At 47.8% G+C, this 19,193-nt stretch overlaps 1 protein-coding gene across 4 annotated transcripts in view; it reads left to right on the forward strand.

The window, feature by feature from the left end:
- Positions 1 to 19,193, forward strand: part of PPFIA1 (PTPRF interacting protein alpha 1) — a gene marked incomplete at its 3' end in the record, with an annotated part of 89,817 nt that overhangs the window by 61,812 nt on the left and 8,812 nt on the right. For all 4 annotated transcript variants that reach the window (XM_081239839.1, XM_081239840.1, XM_081239841.1 and 1 more), the window contains 7 exons: positions 3,738 to 3,889; positions 4,763 to 4,935; positions 5,381 to 5,474; positions 11,627 to 11,708; positions 11,801 to 12,001; positions 18,456 to 18,631; positions 18,728 to 18,825. In XM_081239839.1, coding sequence (XP_081095965.1) covers positions 3,738 to 3,889; positions 4,763 to 4,935; positions 5,381 to 5,474; positions 11,627 to 11,708; positions 11,801 to 12,001; positions 18,456 to 18,631; positions 18,728 to 18,825 — 976 coding nt within the window. The remainder of the gene's footprint in view (positions 1 to 3,737; positions 3,890 to 4,762; positions 4,936 to 5,380; positions 5,475 to 11,626; positions 11,709 to 11,800; positions 12,002 to 18,455; positions 18,632 to 18,727; positions 18,826 to 19,193) is intronic.

Consider the following 19,193-nt stretch of genomic DNA (forward strand, 5'->3'; position numbering starts at 1 on the left):
GCATGATGTAGATGGATCAGAGTGTTTCTGCTCACACTGTATAACATACGTGTAATTCATAAGTGAGATGTTGCTTATGTAAAGGAATGACCCACTAAGTGTAGAATTAATGGGCTCTTTGACACAACGTACTTTCTGGTTTTGGTGCTTGTATTATTTAAGATGGTAAATCTCATCAGCTTATTAAACATGCACAGTTAATGTCTTTACTAGGCTATTTTTAATTAAATTATCTTCTATGAATCATAAAATGTAAAGACTGTCTGCCATTATGCTAGCTTTTATTCTTACATATTTTCACAGGGTACCTGCTTTAATCAATAAGTTTATTTTGAGAAGTTTTAAATCAAATTCTAGGTAAGGATTTTACATTAATGTCCAGTAGGTGGTTAGATTTGTTCCGTGTTAACATAGGTATTGCAATTACTTCCTCATCAGTTAGATTGCTATTTTAAAGTATAACATGTTTCTTATTAAGAAAAACTAAGTTATAGAGAAGTTTGGCTTAGAATAGACAACTGTTAGGGCCCTTTGTTATACAGAATGCCATATTATAAGAAATTGAGTATGTTGTAATAGAATTGTATCTTCCTGAGGAATAATTTATAGTGTTTCTCTAGGAAATCTTGAATAGCTTATTATATTTAACTTTTGTGGTCAAAAAGATGTTCTATTTCCAGTTACATTTTCTCTAAATCTTACCTCACTTACATGTGTTCTGTCATTTTCTTTTTAATATATTTGCCTGTACTGATCCTTGAATTTTTAACTTCAAAGTGTGCAGTAAATCTGGTTTCTCTTCATTTCTTTGCATGCATCTGTCAGCCTAGTGATTTAAGGAAACATCGTAGAAAGGTAAAATATTTAGTAATTTAGCATGCCTTTGTTTCTTTGTGAAGTATTGAAGAGTCCCTGTCATTTTACGTGAATGAACACTATGTGGTTGAGTACTGGTGAATAATTGACGTTTCAGTGGAAGTGTTGAAACTCACCCTCCACTTAACATATGCTGATGGTTCCGCTGGAAATAGGTCGTTCACTGGGACAAATGTAAGAGTTTGCCTTTCTCCCGCTTGTTTGCCTTCTAACTGTTGCACGCTTATTTATAATAGACATAGTGTTTTTTATTTTTTGTTATTATTTTTAAATTTTATTTATTTATTTACTTATTTATTTTGGGCTGTGCTGCGAGGCTTGTGGGGTCTTAGTTCCCCAACCAGGGATCGAACTCAGGCCCCAGGCAGGGAGAGCGCTGAGTCCTTAACCACTCTACCACCAGGGAATTCCCCATAGTGTTTTTTAAAAAGAAATGATGGGGGGCTTCCCTGGTGGCGCAGTGGTTGAGAGTCCGCCTGACGATGCAGGGGACATGGGTTTGTGCCCCAGTCCGGGAAGATCCCACATGCCGCGGAGCGGCTGGATCCGTGAGCCATGGCCGCTGAGCCTGCGCGTCCGGAGCCTGTGCTCCGCAACGGGAGAGGCCACAACAGTGAGAGGCCCGCGTACCGAAAAAAAAAAAAAAAAAAAAAAAAAAGAAATGATGGAAGCGGAGCCATAGATGCTAGATTTGGGGGAAAGCAGTTTTAATAGTCACAGGTAGTAGCGTTCGGTAGGCTGTTACTTTGTGCCAGGCCTCGTGAGTCTTTACGAGTCTGTTCCCTAATCCCACAAACACCCACCTGAGGTCCAGGTGCTGTTGTTATCCCCATTCAACAGACGTGGACGCCGAGGCTTAGAGCGGCCAGGCGCTGTGCCCAGGCTCACACAGTCAGCAGCGCAGTGTGGCTTTGTCTGATTTCAGAACCTGGAACCTCAGCCCCGGCGCCGTCCGGCCCGCTTTTCCACCAGGAGCTCTTGTCTCCTTCACAGCATTCCTGACGGAGGGTGCTCGGGGCTCCTTCCTCTCAGATAACCCTGGACTGAGCCCCTGTTCTTGGAGGGAATACGGTGCGCTGAGGGCCAGATCTGTTGACCACGATGCCTCCCTCCCTCTCAGGCTCACAACCCCCCGAGCGTGCACTCGCCGCGCAGCCGTGCAGGACGCGGGCCGCCGTCCTGCAGCCCAGCCGCCCCGTGTGCCAGCACCCCTCTGCCAGGCCACGGCAGTGCAGCAATTTAAAGTCCCGGCTCTGTCACCGATCGGTTGTGACCTGGGTGAGCCGCCCACCCGCTCTGGGCCCGGCTTTGCCCTGCTGTTAAGTGAGGACAGTGATAGACCCGTGCCCTTCGGGGTGACCGTGCTGTGCCGTCCCTGCACAGTCCACAGGTCGGCAGTGAGACGCAGTTCTGCTGCATACGTTTGTAGTTTTCTTGGTGGCAAGACTTTCTCAATAAAGGTAGTGGCCTGTTGATTACATCCCGGCCGGGTGGCCTGGTCTGTTGCGTGCGGTAGCTTGAGCTCGCTGACTGGCTACTGAGAGGGCCTTGTTGTAGGCTTGGCGTGTGCGCGCCAAGAACCAGGCACCGGCGGACCTGCCGCCTCTTCCACGTCGCAGGTGGACGCCGAGACGCCTGCCCAGCTTGCGTGCAGCTGCCCGTCCTAGTCACGTGGGCGCAGTGGAGTGGGCTCTCATCCTGGGGGAGGTGCAGGGGGAGAGACAGCCAGGCTGGGTGGGCCCGGAGGACTTCCTTAGGAAGAGGCCCTTGGGAAGGGGCTTGTTGTGTTAACTGGGCTTCAGAGCAGCTGTTTGTCTCCATGGAGTCCATAGTCAACTCAGACCTGTGTCACTTCCCTGACCCGTTTGATTTTTATAAAGGATTGTTTTAACTTGAACTTGAGATCGATCCCTGTTAAGTTTCACATTGATGATTTCTAGCCTTTCTAGCCTTTTGCTATCTGATGATTGTAATTAGAAATCAGGAGAGGACACAGTTTATCCAGCTGTCGCTTAAATGAGTTCAGCTATATTTTGCCCTGGGTCACTTTGTTGTCACCAAGCCACTGTGGGGCTGCAGTGGATCAATATTCTTTACACAGTCCCATTAAAAAGGCACAGGTCGGTTGCTCCAAGTCTCATTCTTTATGCAAATGCTTGCCGTGCATGTTTCATAAAATCTAACCTGGCTTAACCACAAAACCCAAATTTATAAGGGAGATCTGCTTGGACCCTGAAGGGGTTAATCTGTTCCCCATACTGTAACCACCACCCTGCTTCCCATACTCACATCCCATTACAATCCAAAAAGCTGGCAGTCTGGAAGAGATCATCTTTTGATGAAGACCTAGAACAAGCTATTGCTTTTTTCCTCTCAAACAGAAAGGTCTGGACAGGTTTGCCGGAGAGGTGTCTTACCCTTGCTAGCGTTTCTGTTGAACGGCATCAGGAGATAAATACAGTCGTCCTCTTCATCGTGGCGGTTAATGCCATGCATGGTTTATGGTGGTGGCTTCAGGCGGGGCTCAGCTCTCTGCTGCCCCTGCGGGGCTGTCCGGGTGGCCTGGATTCTAGGGACGGCAGGCCACGGGGAGGCTGCTGTCCAGGTCTCCACGCTCATGCGGGGGGCAGGCCGGCGGGAGTCGGCTCCGCTCTCTGCTCCCTCTGCTGACAGCCTTGCTTCTCATGAACAAGACAGCCCTTTAAGATGGCATTAGGCTAGATCAAGCCTTTTTGTACTGGCAGAAAGCATAGCTAATAGGTTTTCAAATAAGTTTCTGGTTATAATGTAAAGCCTCCTTGATTTCCTTTATCCGTCACAGTCTGTTGTCACCTAATTTTACACTTATCTCAATCCCTCAGCTGCCAGCTTCCCGAGAAGAGGTACGAGACGACAAGACGACCATCAAATGTGAAACCTCGCCCCCCTCCTCCCCGCGGTCCCTTCGGCTGGACCGGCTGCACACAGGGGCGCTGCACACAGCCAGCCACGAGGACATCAGGGACGCACGCAAGTAAGGGCCCTGCTCTCCTCCTTCCACTCTCAGGAAATCTGTTCATCTTCTCTTGAAAAACAAGTCAGAATGATGATTTTAAAGAAATACCACTCAGTTCAGCGTGTTTGTTTAAGTGACAGACTTTAGGGTGCCGACCCCTGCTCTGGGCGCTGTAGTGAAATCCGGCAGGAGGTGCCTTCTGTTTGGACAGAGTCAGCTTGGCAAGAAAAGAGTTAAGTGATACCAGCAATTTTAGAAACACCTCGTTTCTTCAGATTCTACAGATTAACTCCTTTGGGAACTTTCTTCCTATTCCGGCCGGAGCCTCCGCCCGGCGCGGGCTGTGTTTCTGAGCGTTACCCCTCCGTAGGACACTCCGTGGCTCTCGGATGCGCTCTTGTCCTTTCCGAGCTGTGCGGTGTCCCACCCCATCCTTCCACGCTCCCCCAGTGCCTCCTCTCAGGAGACCGTCAGTCGCGGTTCTGTGACCCTGGCCTTGTTCAGACCACCACCTGCTGAGCTCCTGTCCCGAGCCAGGCAGCACTCGATGCAGGGCACATGTGGTCATCTCTCCAGCGCCCCTGCACGGTGACCATCGCTCTCCTGCCCCGGCCCCGGGGGCGTCTGTACCTGCCGGGCCGTTACCTTGAGGGGCTCGGAGCGCCCTCTGCACTGGGTGGTCTAGAGTCGGGCCCCTCCCTCTTGGGAGGAGAGCTCACGTCAGAGAGTCCCGGCCTCTCGGGAGCAGCTGTCCGTGGTGGGGAGCCTGCACCTCTTGTGCGCGGCGCGGTCCGCGAGGAGCCCCGTCTGCTGCGTGGCGTGGGGAGCGAGCGTTGTAGGGGGTGTGGTTGCGCGAGGCCCCCTGCTAAAGGTCATTTTCTGTCCCCAAAGCTCGACAGGCTCGCAGGACGGCCCCGCGAGCAACCCCAGCAGTAGCAACAGCAGCCAGGACTCGCTGCACAAAGCCCCCAAGAAGAAGGGCATCAAATCCTCTATCGGCCGCTTGTTCGGCAAGAAAGAGAAGGGCCGACCTGGAGCCCTTGGCAAGGAATCGCTGGGACAAGGTGGGTGGTTTCCAGCCAACCCTTCAGTGTTCAGAGCGGGCAGGGGGCTGCACGCGCACCTCTGTGCGCCCCTCCGCCTCCCCGTTGCCGCCGCGTGCTTCCTCTCACACGAGCTGGGTGTTCTCCCGGGTCTGTTTCCCCAGTGGGTCCACACACGGCCGAGAGAGCACGGGTAACGTCCACCTGCCTTGAGCAGCTCAGCGTCTCCCAGGCGTCAGCCTTCCTGCCTCTTGAGCGTTTTTGTGTGTGTGTGTGTGCGCGCGCGCGCACGCACGCATGCATGTGTGCGTGCATTCGTGCATGCGCGTGTGCCGTCTGGTCGGAAAGTTCACCTTTAGAATTTTCTTCACTCTCCCTACAAAAACTCCTCCACCTGTTTACAGAAACACCTAACTCAGCCGTGTTGATTTTCTCTCAATGTTTCGACCACTCTGCTTCCTCGTAGCTATTATTTCAGAGACAGAAAACTCATCTCAAGATGCCTTGGGACTCAGCAAATTGGGAGGACAGGCTGAAAAAAATCGTAAACTTCAAAAAAAGTAAGCTTTTCGTTGTTTGTCGATCTCACTGAACAGTTTTCAGTTGTTCCTGATTTTTAACTAATGTTTATTGGTTAAATGTGATATCCAGCTCTGTATATATACTATCTTCTGAAAGCTTAACCCAAAGCCTTTATTAAACTGTACTTCCCGGAGGACTTAGAACACCTGTGAATTTAGGAAGGACCCACACATGGGTTCCTAGTCCATTTTGGAGAGTTCTCTGGCGAGGACATGTCGCGGTGCCGAGTCGTGCTCAGCCACAGAGCGTTCGTTATCTGAATGCCGGCTCCTGCACAAGTCAGCTTTGGGGCGTTGGGAAACTTGGCTTTCCTGTGCTTCAGTTTTCTCATCTGTGAGATGGGAGTCATAGAAGTACATACCCCATGGGGCCTTTACGAGCATTAGCTGTACAGATACATCTACGTATATGTACACGAGGCTCCTTAAACAGTGCCAGCACTGGGGAAGACGCACGTGTAACTGCAGCTACTACGGGGACTTGGCATTTGCTGCTCACACTAGCGATCAGTCAGGAAGTTGTCACTTACCATGTTGCCCGTTTTTTCCCTCCCCTGGTAGATTTTGTATTTTTATCTTAAACAGACTCTCAGTTTTGCAATCTTAATAAATTTTAATTCTGAGTTGTCCTGATTCTGAAAATAAGCAATAACAGTAGGGATGGTTTTCTACAAAGGAGCTCGGGCATTGTGATGCCCCAGGATCAGGCACAGAGGCACATAGCGTGTGCACGTGTCTCTGGGTCCAGAGACGTTTTCTGACCCAGGACAGGTTGTGTGTCAGGTGACCACATCCCAAACCAGCGCTAAGTAGATGACCTGGTTAGGCGGAGACTGTCCCAGTGAACTGACAAGTGGGAAATAAGACGGAACGCTTTGTAGTCTCAGGTGAGCACGAACCTGAGAGTGGGGAAGGTGGTGATACGGTGGTGATACTGGCCCTTGAGATGGGGGAAGCTGGGTGGGCTCTGTGATAAATCTGACGATGGGGAAGGTCATCCGGCCACTGTCAAGCACCTTGAGAAACCAACACTGGTCTGGAATCCGGGGCCTGTAGGCACTGACTCCAGGACCACCCTTGAGCCCATGGGGACCCTCTCCACGAGAGGCCAGTTTGCCTTTAGCCCCTCAGGTTGCCTGTTGATTTTTCTTTTGTGAAATCTGCCTCATTTTAGCTCTCTTCTCAGAAATCACAGTTATCTTGCCTGGCATAGTGTTGATTGTGTTCCGGGGGAAATGCTGTCCTTTCGGTCATTGCTTACGGCACCGTAGGAATACTTGGTCTTTGCTTCCCTGGAAGTAGAAATCTGTAGAAACCACTCAACAGCAAAAGCTGATTTGAGTGTTGCTGTCTTTGAACAGAGAGTGTTGTACCCGAACTCAGGTAATTGCCGTTCGCTTATGGGGACTTAACGTCAGAGCCTTTTGCCCTTCTGGAGTCATGCCAGGACACTTCTGTGCCCTAGATTCTGCTGGGGCATTTCATTTCACACCCTCCCGCTCAGCTGCTAGAGACCAGGAGGGGTTGTGGCTGTGCCGCCCAGCCCTCCCACCCTCTGCTCCTGAGCGTTGCTGTTTCACGTAGCGTCAAACGTAGTTTTCCACTGTGTTTTCTCCATTTGTCTTGTAATCCTCAGGAGGAAGCTTGGGTGGTGGGCTGCATGTGGCAGACGTCACTGGGTTACTTGCCCGGCGTATGATGAAGTTCTGTGCACTGGTGTGTGTGTCTGCTAGGCAGGTTCCTCTGGAGCTAGGGTGCTCAGGCTGAACTTCTGACTCCGTGTTACCATGGCTGAGAGTGCACGAGCAGTTTGTTCTCCGCTGTATCGTCACGTGCGGCAAGTTCTAACATGTACTGGCAACTTAGAGAACAGTGCAGGGTCCGAAGGTTTTCTGACTACAGTGGGCAATTTTAGTTCTGTCAGTTAACCAGAGATACAATTGACTTTAGGGAGAATGCTTTATTTATAAATGTGAAAAACATATTTTAGCTTTCCAGAAAAGATACTGTTTGAATATAGTTTAATGTTTATGGCATTATCGATGGGAGAATCAAACCACGCTTGTCAGAAATATTTTCTTTTTATCAAGCCCCAGTTTATCTCAGAGGTGCTCTTTTAACTGCTAAGTTTACACACCCAGTGCTTCCACTTTTTTAGAGAATTTTCAAGATTTGGTGAAGATGAGACTTTCAGGTTTCATGAAAGCTACATGAGAGAGCACGGCAGGCATACTTGGTGCTGGACGTGCTCGGTGAGGCGTGGAGGCTGCAGCTGTCGTGGAAGTCGGCGTCCCTGACCGTCATCGCGGTGGCCTGGGCTCCAGACGGGCTCCCCGTGTGCGGGCACTTGCCCAACGGCGCTTGAACTCGACCCCGTTAATAAGGACCTGGTGCTTTAAATGCTGTCTTTCCACCTCCCCTTGGTCGACGCTGTCGTGCGCTCACAGGGGAAGCTGAGTCGTGGGGTTTGCTGTGCTGTGTGTGTCCTGAAACCTTCCGCGTTGCCCATCGCCGGCTACTGGCTCGGAGCTGCACTGCTTTTGACGGGAAGCAGCACTGCAGTCCTCCCGCCCGGGCGGCTGCGTTGGTGAAGTGAAGCCCAGTGAGCCTTTGTAGGAGGTGCCGGGGTGTGCAGAGTGTCAGTCTCAGAGAAATGAGGCCCTGTCTGTTGTCTGGAGGATGCCGCTCCTACGGTATGTGATCAGGAGAAGCTCACACAACCGTCTTGTTCCGAAAGACAGCTCGACCATGGTGCTTCTGTCCTCATTTAAAACGCATGTTGTCATTCACACGTGACATGACCTTTCTCTCATAGGCGTGTCCGTTCCCCATAGAATTCAGCGTATTTCTGAACGTCTTTCTCCTGTGACTCTAACTCTGAGGTTAGGAAGTGTGCCATATCAGTCGACTACTAGAGCAGGTATTTTAATAAGTCTCACTTGGGGTCTAGAATTTGATCCTTGAGGGGGCAGATCAAGTCCCAGCCGAGTAGCCCCCCACGCGTGGCCCGAGCCGGGTGGGCACAGTGCCGACCTCGTCCCAGCTGGCCCGCAGGGGAGGCAGCCCCCTTGGGCTCGTGTCCCCAGTCCTCTCTGTAAACTGAGGTCACAGATGAGAGTGAGACAGTGACAGCAGAGAGTGATGCAGAGGAAGGAAATCAATCCCAGCAGAAACGGAGCGAGTCCTCTGTTTGCTTCTGGACTGTGGCTTGGGGCCGCAGGATCCCGGCAGATGGCATACGCCTCATTCCCGCAGGATACTGGCTTGTAGCTCAGCTTCTTCGGAACAGAGCTGGATGCTTTGGGTAGATTTAAGGCATTTGGAGTCCTGTCACCTTAGTGCTCGTGTTTTAGGCTTGGGAGCTAATGACCGGAAGATTTCTTGTTTTCTAGAAGATTGACCTGTGAAGGAATACCTCCTTCCCTTGCAGTTAACTTAGCTGAGGACTAAATGCCTGCCATGCTTATTTTGGTAGCTGTAGTAAAGAAGGAAGAAAAGACGGTTCTGTTGATTATTAGAAAGTGGTCATGTGAGTGAATGGGTGAGTTGGTAGGCTCTACTTCGCATTTATCTATTTCTTTGTTCTTGATATCGGTACTTTTTTTAAAGAAACACATTTGTTCCTAAGTGAAGGACTGAACAGATTTTATTCTGCCACTCAACAGTTTTTTAAATACCATTTTTTGTCATAAAGTCTTTTTCTCCTGGCCTTTTGTTACCGATATTCCATTACCAGAGACCAGGTGTTCTCCTTCTGGCAGAGGATTTATCGATAGCTTCCCAAATAGTCTCCAAATAGCTGCTTTCATCCCCTGGTTTCTCAGACTGTATATGATGGGAGTCAGTGAGGGAGACAAAACTGTGTGTGCCCTGGCAGTCCCCAGATCTCAAACAGATAAAATTTCAGCAGTTGGTCGTAAGGCAGCCAAGAGCCCTGTGGTGCAGAAGAGTGTGCCGGAGAAAAGCAGTCGCGGGAGCAGGTGGGCCTCCACCGAGGGGAGCGTGAGCATTTCCAGTTGAGAAGAACTGGAAACAGGAGAGAGTAGAAACAGAGAATCCCAGGGCACGTGGCATTTCGTTCGGAGCAGTCGCGGGTTCTGTCGGCAGCAGGCAGAAGTGGGTGCCTGGATGAGGTGGGAGAGGAGCGGTGATTTGTTCCTGTGCCCCACTGGCGGGCGGGGCGGGAGTGGGGGCCCTGCCGCTGATGCCCGCCTGCGGGGGACGGGCACCTCGGGGAGGAGGGGGCTCGTGCTCCCAGGCCGTGGGCCGCCTCGCCCTCTCGCTGCCTTCCCGCGTCTCTCAGCCGCGTTGTCCTGCCTCCGTCGCCGTATCCCAGTGTCATCAGGGCGCTGGACCGGAGCTCTAAAATCCCAGAAGTACATCCATAGTAGAAAAGGCTTTTTATGAAAGCGAACGACTCTCGCCTGGAAAAGAGTCAGAGCAATGTGCACCAGTCTCCGGGTAATGGAATCAGTGGGCCCTTTTTAACCCTGAATTTCTTGTCTACAGTGAATTATCTGTTGCATGTTAAAAAAAATGAAGTCTCTGGCAAAGTGCCAAGGATTCAGTACCTGTTTGGCTCCCTTCAGAGCGCGGGGTTCTGGAAGCCCCCGGCCTGGCAGGTGCCGCCCCACCCCACCCCACCCCGGCCGGCCTGGCGGTCCGGGGGCCACACTCTGGAGCTCCGGCTGTCCCTGGCTGACCTGCCCAGGCCTCGTTTGCATCGCTCAGAGGCTTGTGTGGCTCCCGTGAATGTTTACATAAGGTGTAGCTGCTGTCTTTGCGGAGGCGTCATCTTGAGGGAACAGGAAGCAGCGTTTGATCCAGCGGCTGACGGCTCACGCCGCCCGACAAGGCCCTTCCTGCCCCCATTGCTCCTTCCAGCCTCGGGATCCTGTGTCAAGATGATCACAGTCTCGTGTGGACTCCGTTGTTAATTTATGAATAGCTTTGTTTGTTTTAATTTTAAAAGTTTACTGTTTTTTTTACTCCGCTTGAGCTATTAAGATACATGTTGTGTTCTCTGGCATAATTATTCCTGGATAATACAGTGTTTACTATTCCCAGGAAACCTAAGGTTGACTTAAAGGAACACTTACTTGAAATTTTATGTGAAACACTTTGAGCTTTAATTGTACATAGACTTCACAGTCTTAAGTCTAATGCTACTTGAATATAATGAAAAGCCGCTATGTTTCTTTAGGGAGTTCCCTGGCGGTCCATGTTTAGGACTCCGCGCTTTCACTGAGGTGGCCAGGTTCAGTCCCTGGTTGGGGGACTGAGATCCCACAAGACGTGCAGAGTGGCCAAAAAAAATAAATAAATTAAGTAACCCCCCCCCAAAAAAGATGACCCAATCTCTTAATTTAGCAAATACCTACTTAGCTAAATAGCAGTGCAGAATAGAAACAGCCAAAATCCAGCCCTTTCCTTGCTAGCTGTATTAGAGCGTTATTAGTGTTAAAAGTCTGCATTGTTCTCTGTGTTTTTTGTTGTGAAATGTTGAGCATTCCTGAAGCTCTCTGAGGCAGACTCCTCTGTTCAGACCTAGTATGGTTTCCTCTTCCTGCAGATTTGTCCTCCTTGTTTAGAAAGGGATGAGTGATTATGTTTTGTGTTGAATATCCTACCTTGGATATGAAGACTCTGCTGGGACTTTTTTTTTTTTTTTTTTTTTTGCGGTACGCGGGCCTCTCACTGTTGTGGCCTCTCCCGTTGTGGAGCACAGGTTCCAGACGCGCAAGCTCAGCGGCCATGGCTCACAGGCCCAGCCGCTCCGCAGCATGTGGCATCCTCCCGGACCGGGGCACGAACCCGCGTCCCCTGCATCAGCAGGCGGACTCCCAACCACTGCGCCACCAGGGAAGCCCTCTGCTGGGTCTTTTAAAGTTGGTAGTAATTCTTTACTCCTGGAAGGAGACGATTCTGTAGAGAATCGTGGAGGGTCTTTCAGCATTTCATTACTCAGGCGTTCAGTGTGATGTGTTCCAAACTACCCTTCAGTGGATGGTCTAGAAGGTTGAAGGACGATGATGAGATGTGTGGCATCACACTTTGGTGAACTTTATAAAGAGGACGCTTTGCCTGTGTGTAGTGTGGCTCTTGAAGGTCTGAACATCTGTCACCTGTAGGCATGAATTGCTCGAAGAAGCCCGGAGACAAGGCTTACCCTTTGCACAGTGGGACGGGCCGACTGTTGTCGTCTGGCTGGAGGTGCGTATGCCCCTCTCTGAATCCTGGCCGAGTGTACGAGCCCGTCCGTACGCCACGCATAACCTTCTGGCCCCCGTGTCTCCCGTCTCCAGCTCTGGGTCGGGATGCCGGCCTGGTACGTGGCTGCTTGCCGAGCCAACGTGAAGAGCGGGGCCATCATGTCCGCCCTGTCGGACACGGAGATCCAGCGCGAGATCGGTATCAGCAACCCTCTGCACCGGCTGAAGCTGAGGCTGGCGATTCAGGAGATCATGTCCCTGACAAGTCCGTCTGCCCCTCCTACGTCAAGAACGGTACGTTTCCGTAGAAAGAGTTCATCCCCTATGCGTGTTGCTTCCGCAGTTCTTTATACACACATCCAGTGTTCCAGTTTAAAGGTTTAGCATTCAAAGACATGACAACTTTTAATTTGCTGCAGTTGGCTTGTTAAAAGATACGTCATTAAATACTTTCATAACAGCTTGGCTACAGTGGCATTGTAATGTAGAAATGGGAGTTTTTGAAAATGTAAAAAAGTAATCATCACAAATTTAACTATGAATTTAAAGAAAGTGAAGGAGAAAAAGGTTAGACCCCCGGTTGCATTGTAAGCAGTGGTTCCCTCGTTTGACTTGTTCAGCCTGTTGGCGCTTTCCATTTGGGGAGCTGTAGACCCTGGGATTTTAAGAGTCCATAAACCTGCAGGTGTACTCCAAGTAGTGTTTGTGCTCATCCAGTTTTGCTCCACGTGGGAAGACCTTGGAAGTCCTTTAAGAGGGTCCTCCCATTGAAAAAGTCAAAAACTAACGTAATGAAAACGTGAATTATAATTGGGAGGTCAGGGTGGGCCAGCTCTTCATTTCTCAAGGGCAGACTCTGTACACCAGCTCAGTTCCCACTCTGCTTTCAGTCTGCCTACTCCGGAGAGAAAAACCGGTGTGGAAACTAAGCCTCACAGACGTACGTCCTCTGAGTAGCAGGGCAACACCTGATTCAGGGCTCACGGTTACTTTACACGAAAAGCGTGAAAGCTTTTCTGTTCGCTTGTCTTCTGTTGTTGCTCAGTGGGAGTGTCGTGGTGATGACAGTAGCCCGTGTCCTCACCTCTTGCACAGGTGCGTGTGATCTCAGTGTATCTGATCTGCTCTGTGCCCAGGTGTTTCGCCAGAGTCGCCTTTTCAGAAATGAAGGTGCTGGGGGGTTTCCCGCAGTTTTTATCAAGTATCTCGGTAAAGGGAGCGTCTTATGAGTTGAGTTTAATGGACGGTGAAGACGAACAGGCCTCCCGTGAGGAACCTGCCCACCGTTAGGCGGGGCCACCGCCCACGGAGTCTCGGCCGTCTCGGGGCTGCGGGGACGCCCGGCGGTGCCGTCACTGGGACGCTGGTGGCCCTGCGCCCCGCCTCTGACAGAGGCCCGGTCACCGCCGGCGCCTGCTCAGATGCGTCTCCCCAGAGCCCAAAGCCGGACATCCGTCCTGTTCTTTGTTGTGCTTTGACTAGGTGAGACCGTCTCAAATACAATGGCTTAACGGCTCTTTAGATCCCCCAGAGCTCAGGTGTCAGCGTGGCACAGGAAGCTGTAGGGGGGCTGTCCTCCTTAAGAAGGCGGGGTCCTGCCAGCAGAAGGGCCGAGCGCCCGCCCGTGTCTCGCTGTGGGCATCTCAGACGGGGAGGTGGGTGGGGACGGCCTCTGCCCCACCCGCTCCCCTCCCGTGCCCTGGCTGACCTGTCTGCCGCCTTTCCCCTCTGTCACCGCTGCCCTTGCCCTGGATGTGGCCGGTCACGGGGTGCCCCTAGACCACAGGAAATGTCTGGTTAACACACGAGGAGATGGAGACGCTCACGGCCACGCCCCAGACGGTCAGTCCCGCCCCGTGCTCACCCCCCACCCCCGCCCCTCCCCGGGCAGCCCCACCTCAGGTTGGCGCCGTTCTTGGCCTTTCTGTGGAAAACAGAAATGTCGTTTTACGTTCGATTGTTCTGGTTAAGTATTTCCTTTAGGTATTAGTTAAATGTGTGAAGCACAATCCATATTTCATCTTATTTTATATTTTTTTCAGGAACTTAAAGTTGGTAGACTTGCTCCATGTAGAATAGACTTAATTGCTGTCTTCTTTAGGGGAGCCCTCAGTTCAGCCCTCTGGCCCTAGTTTTCTCCTCTTCCGGGTGTGCTTGCCGTGGGAAGTCCGCTCCTTGCATGAGACATGCGAATTGTTGGTTTTGCATGAGTTTTGCATGATGCTTTGATTCTTTGACCCTTTTCACCCAGTTAAGCTGCAACTCCCTGCAAAGTTAATTTGCTTGCATTACTAAGCTCACCAACACTAACAGTTATGTTCTTTTGCATCCCTAACCACGTAACATCAGGAAGATGAGGAGGGAAGCTGGGCTCAGGTTGGAGACTTTCTATAATGTATTCTTCACTATATGTACAGCAACAAAAAGACTTGGAGTATGAAAACTTGTAATTTACTTTTCTGGACGTTTTTAACTTCTTGACATAGAATATTGTTAATGATTTGAAAGCATTAGCCAAAGAAAGCACAGGATTAAAGAGTACGTCTCATGGACAAGTTTGAACATTTCTTGTGTGGCGCCCTGGTAGTTCATTCTCATTAGAGTAAATTACTTTGTTTGACACATGGTCTTTCCTACAAAGCCCTGTGGCTTTGGCAGCTCCTGAGATGATGGATTTCAGTCCCTGGTGGGGGTAGCGTTAGTTACAAGATCTACTGATGAGAAAATCGTGTTCTAATAAATTTCCAACACAAGAGTTGCCCTAGAGACTCTACCTCTGTCTACAGAGTGTCCTAAATACAGTGTTGTTCCAAAGGCCTTCTTACTGATGGGATTCTCAGAAACTGAGCCCATTCTCACTTAACGTACGTGTTGAATTGTTAGGTCCCCAGTTCAGCTCTGGAAAAGCTCTGTCACAGCTGTTTTGCAGCTTTACTTTGAGACCCGTTGATTAAAAACAGTGATTTCCCTACGTGTGATCCCACTGACATTGCCCTGTGACTCGCACAAGTGGAAGCCTGCCGGGTGTGGCTGGAGTTCCTCTGAGGCACTCACTAGTGGCACCTGTTCACGGACCTTGAGAGGATAACTGTTTAACCGAAAAGTCAAAGGAATTTTAAATCAGAATTTTCCTGATCACAGGTTGTTGGTTGAAACACCTGCTTCCTTCTATTTGTACTCCTGAAATAAAGCCAATTATATCACTTTTTAACAGAAGAGGAAAAGCTATAATATGATACTGTGAGCTCCCCCCCCCCCCCGCTACCATTTAGGTATTCTGTGCCACTACTCCAGATAAATATCCTCATTAATTTTTTAACCTAGTCACTACTGACTATCAGTGAATTTGAAAGAGTGCATTTCATAATTACTTAAACATCAGTATATTTTACACTAAGAAGCAGAACTTGGTGAGCACTTGAATATAAAGTCCCCTGCGTCATGGGGCACAAAGTGTAAATTAAATAAGCTGGACGTTTGCTTTTCGCAACGGAAATATAAACAAGGATGAGCCCTGCCGATGACACCAGAATTGCCAACGTTCGGTCCTCAGCCTAAGCAAGGACCGCTTTCACTCCACCCCTCTCCTAGAGGAGAGGAAAGCAAAGAGGCTTCCTGCTGTCCGTGAAGCTGCCAGGGGCAGATGGCGTACAGTGCGTATTCTCTGTGGTATTAGCACAGTGACCAGCTCCTAACCCAAGGGGAGGTTTGAGATGCCCTTGGGCACTCAGGGGAAGAAGACATCAAGGTGTTGTCAAAGCCTTGGATGCCTTCATTTAGCAAGTAGCATCACCCAGCTGTCCGCGCGAGACTACACTGCCCACTGGTGGTACAGGATCGAACGGGACAGCCGCATCCGTGCCATCACTCTCACCTTGTACAGAGTTCAGAAAACTGATTTGTATTTGTGATCATTTCAGGGATGGAAAAATAGACCCTATAGAGTCTCTTCTATCCCAAATGTTCTCTGATCATGAGAGAGCCCCATTGTGCGCTTTTTTTCAGAGGCTGTGATGACAGCCTAGGAGGTGTGGGTCTCCCTGGGATTGAGCCTGATTTTCCCAGAAACCTATATTATCGACCATTTAGGTGTGACTAGAGTACCTAAGGAGTAAACAAAGATACGGAAGCTTCTGCTTCCACGGAATTCTCTGTTTAGAAATGTCTTTGCATCTTGTGTCTCTTTAAGAACACATAATCCGCAAGCAAGAAAATAATACCAGATATTCATGCTGTAAGTGTCAGGCTTATGAGATGAGAGTTGGGTTTGAAAGAGTGAAGAAACGTGATATTGTGATGATGTCCCAAAAATGTTTGATGTTTATCTCCACTCATGACTATTTATAGAATTTTTTTTTCTATTAGAAACATTTTTTTTTCTAATAGAATTTGAGTGTTCTTGCTGGAGTCTGAGTCATTCCTTCCAGCTTCGTTGGTATTAATAATAGATTAGAGGCCATATTCTTGAGACAGACCATGGTGGTAGTCGAGAGATATTATTTCCAGGGATTCCATAATGTACAGAATTCCTCTGAATATACCTTAGTCTTCTTGGACTGAAGAACATCAAGTACCTTTCTTTGGTATGTGTGTATATACATATAATGTGTTTATTTTTCATTGTGCAGACCTTGCACATATTCTGTTAGATTTATCCCTGAGGATTTCATGGGTTTTGATGATGTTATAATAAGTGGTATTTTTTAAAATTTCAATTTCCAGTTTATTTCTAGTATTTACAAGTATTGTGCATTTTTATATGTTGACCTTGTATCCTGCAACTTTGCTAATAAACTCATTTTTATTCTTGTAACTGTTTTGCAGATTCATTTTCGACATTAATAACCAGGTTATCTGCAAATACCGTTTTATTGCTTTTCCAATTCATATGATTTGACTTATTTTTTCTTATCTTATTACAGTGGCTAGGAGTTCCAATACAGTGTTGAATAAAAGTTGCGAGAGCAGACATCCTTGCTTTGTTCCTGATCTTAGGGAGAATGCGTTGTATGTTGTCAGTGCTCCGTTTTTTGTAGATGCTCTTTATATGAGGTTGAGGCAGTTTTCTTCCATTACTAGATTGCTGAGATTTCCGTATATAAATGACGAGTATTGTCATATGCCTTTTCTTTGTCTTTCGAGATGATATTGTGGTTTTTCTTTTCAGTCCATTGATACAGTGAATTTCATTGGTTTTTCAAATGTTGACCCAACCTTACGTTCTTGGGATAAACCCTACTTGTCGTGATATCCTGTTTGTTTAATTGATTATTGATTTCCTGATACTTCCTTAAGGAATTCTGCATCCGTGTCTCTGAGGGATATTGGTTTGTAGTTTTCTTACTATATGTTTCTCTGGTTTAGGTATCAAGATAATTCTGGCCTCGTAGAATGAGTTAGGCATTTTTTTCTTCACTAGTTTGGAATAGTTTGTGTAGAATTGATATTTTTTTCATAAATGCTTGATAGGATTCACTAGTGAAGCCATTTAGGGTAGAGATTTTATGTGTGTGCATGTATGGGTGGGTAGGAAGGTTTATAACTACAAATTCAAGTTTTAATAGATTCAGCTTATCTGTTTCTTACTGAGTGGCTTTCATAAATTATATCTTTCTAGGAATTAGACTATTTTATGTAAGTTGCTTAAAGTTGGTCACAGTTTACCCTTGTTGCTATCCTTAAATGTCTATAGGATCTATAATACTGATGTCCCCTCTTTCATTCTTGACATTGGTGGTTTATGTCTTCTCTTTTTTCTTGGTCACTCTGGTTAGTCAATTTTATTGATATCTATGAAGAAACTGATTTTAGTTTCATTGTTTTATTTTCTGTTTTTCTGGTTTCCATTTCATTGATTTCTGCTCATTTATTTTCTTCTTTCTGCTTCATTCATTCCTAATTTAATTCTGTTGAGGTCAGAGAACATACTTTGTATGATTTCAGTCACTTTAAGTATGCTGAGATTTGTCTGTCTTGAAGAGCATTCCATATCCCCTTGAAAAGAATGTATCGTGCTGTTGGATGGAGTGTTACATAAAATGTCAATTAGGTTAGGTTGGTTGATAGCGTTGTTTAAGGCTTCTGTATCCTTACTGGGGTTGGTTGGTTGTCTGTTTTGGCTTCCTCGTTCAATCAGTTATTGAATAATTGAGAGAGGAGGAGGTCTCTGACTATAATTGTGCGTTTGTCTCTTTCTCCTTTCAGCCTGTCAGTTACTGCTTTGCTTATCGCTTCTTTTAAAACTATTTTTTAATTCACTGGACTGACTTGGAAATTAACAGATGTTTTGTTAAGGAAATTTGGAAAACAATGTGTTAAAGATAAAATTAAAGACAGCCAGAGATATTGTTAATGAGTAGAGTTAGATTGATCCTTCAAACTTGTTCATGAGTCGTGATCGTTCTTTGTTGATGTATTATCATGTATAAAAGCTATTTCAGAAAAGTAATGTGTAGTCAGTTATAATTCTATCGTGGTTGTTAAATAGGTTAAATTTATACACACAAGAGAGTCACAGAGTTTTAATGGCATAATTCCTTTTGTATAAAATTTTGCCAGCAAATTTACAAGGTAGTAAATAAGAGATCAAGTTATTTTGAAATTACAAGCAACCACGTTGTCATTAGCTTATTAGCCTTTGAGAATATGTAACAGATTAAAAATCCAGTTTAAAGATGATATAAACGGTCCTTGTGGCTGCTTTCATGGGTTTTTTCCTGAGCTGATCGTCCTTGATTATTGAAAGCAGACACTGGCATACGGGGACATGAACCACGAGTGGATCGGCAACGAGTGGCTGCCCAGCCTGGGCCTCCCGCAGTACCGGAGCTACTTCATGGAGTGCCTCGTGGACGCGCGGATGCTGGACCACTTGACCAAGAAAGACCTTCGCGGGCAACTGAAAATGGTTGATAGTTTTCACAGGTTAGTCGCCGCAAGTTCTTGCTAATTGGCTGAGAGATGTTTGACCGTTGCCAGGTCTAAAATTTTTTCTTTTTTTTCTTTTTCTCTTGGAAATAGAAACAGTTTCCAGTGTGGAATTATGTGCCTGCGAAGGTTAAATTATGACCGGAAAGAACTGGAAAGAAAAAGAGAAGAAAGCCAGAATGAACTAAAAGGCTAGTACAGTCGTGTTTCTTGCTTCCCAGTGTACTAGCAGCCTCAGTGGTTTCCTGTTTTAAAGAAAAAAATCAGGAAATGCTTTAAGTGGAGAGAACGTGTCTGACATCATTACAGAGGAGGGAGTGTTTTTCAGATCCTCCTCTGTGGCCAGAGCACTTGTGCCTATGTCCTTGTGCTCAGTCTGTAGGTTCAGTATCTCAAGGTAAACATTTTTCCCATGACTCTAGAGATTTCCTGTTACTATGACACGTGTCCTGTTTCACTCAGAAATGCTGCTACACACTGTAGATAATTCCAGAGCCGAAAAGAACGAGACCTGCTGTTCACTCATTTGATTTAAGTGTGAAAAATGCTGCTCTGGCCA

The sequence above is a fragment of the Mesoplodon bidens genome (genome assembly GCF_964165515.1).
Source record: "Mesoplodon bidens genome assembly, chromosome: 7".
Lineage (NCBI taxonomy): Eukaryota > Metazoa > Chordata > Mammalia > Artiodactyla > Ziphiidae > Mesoplodon > Mesoplodon bidens.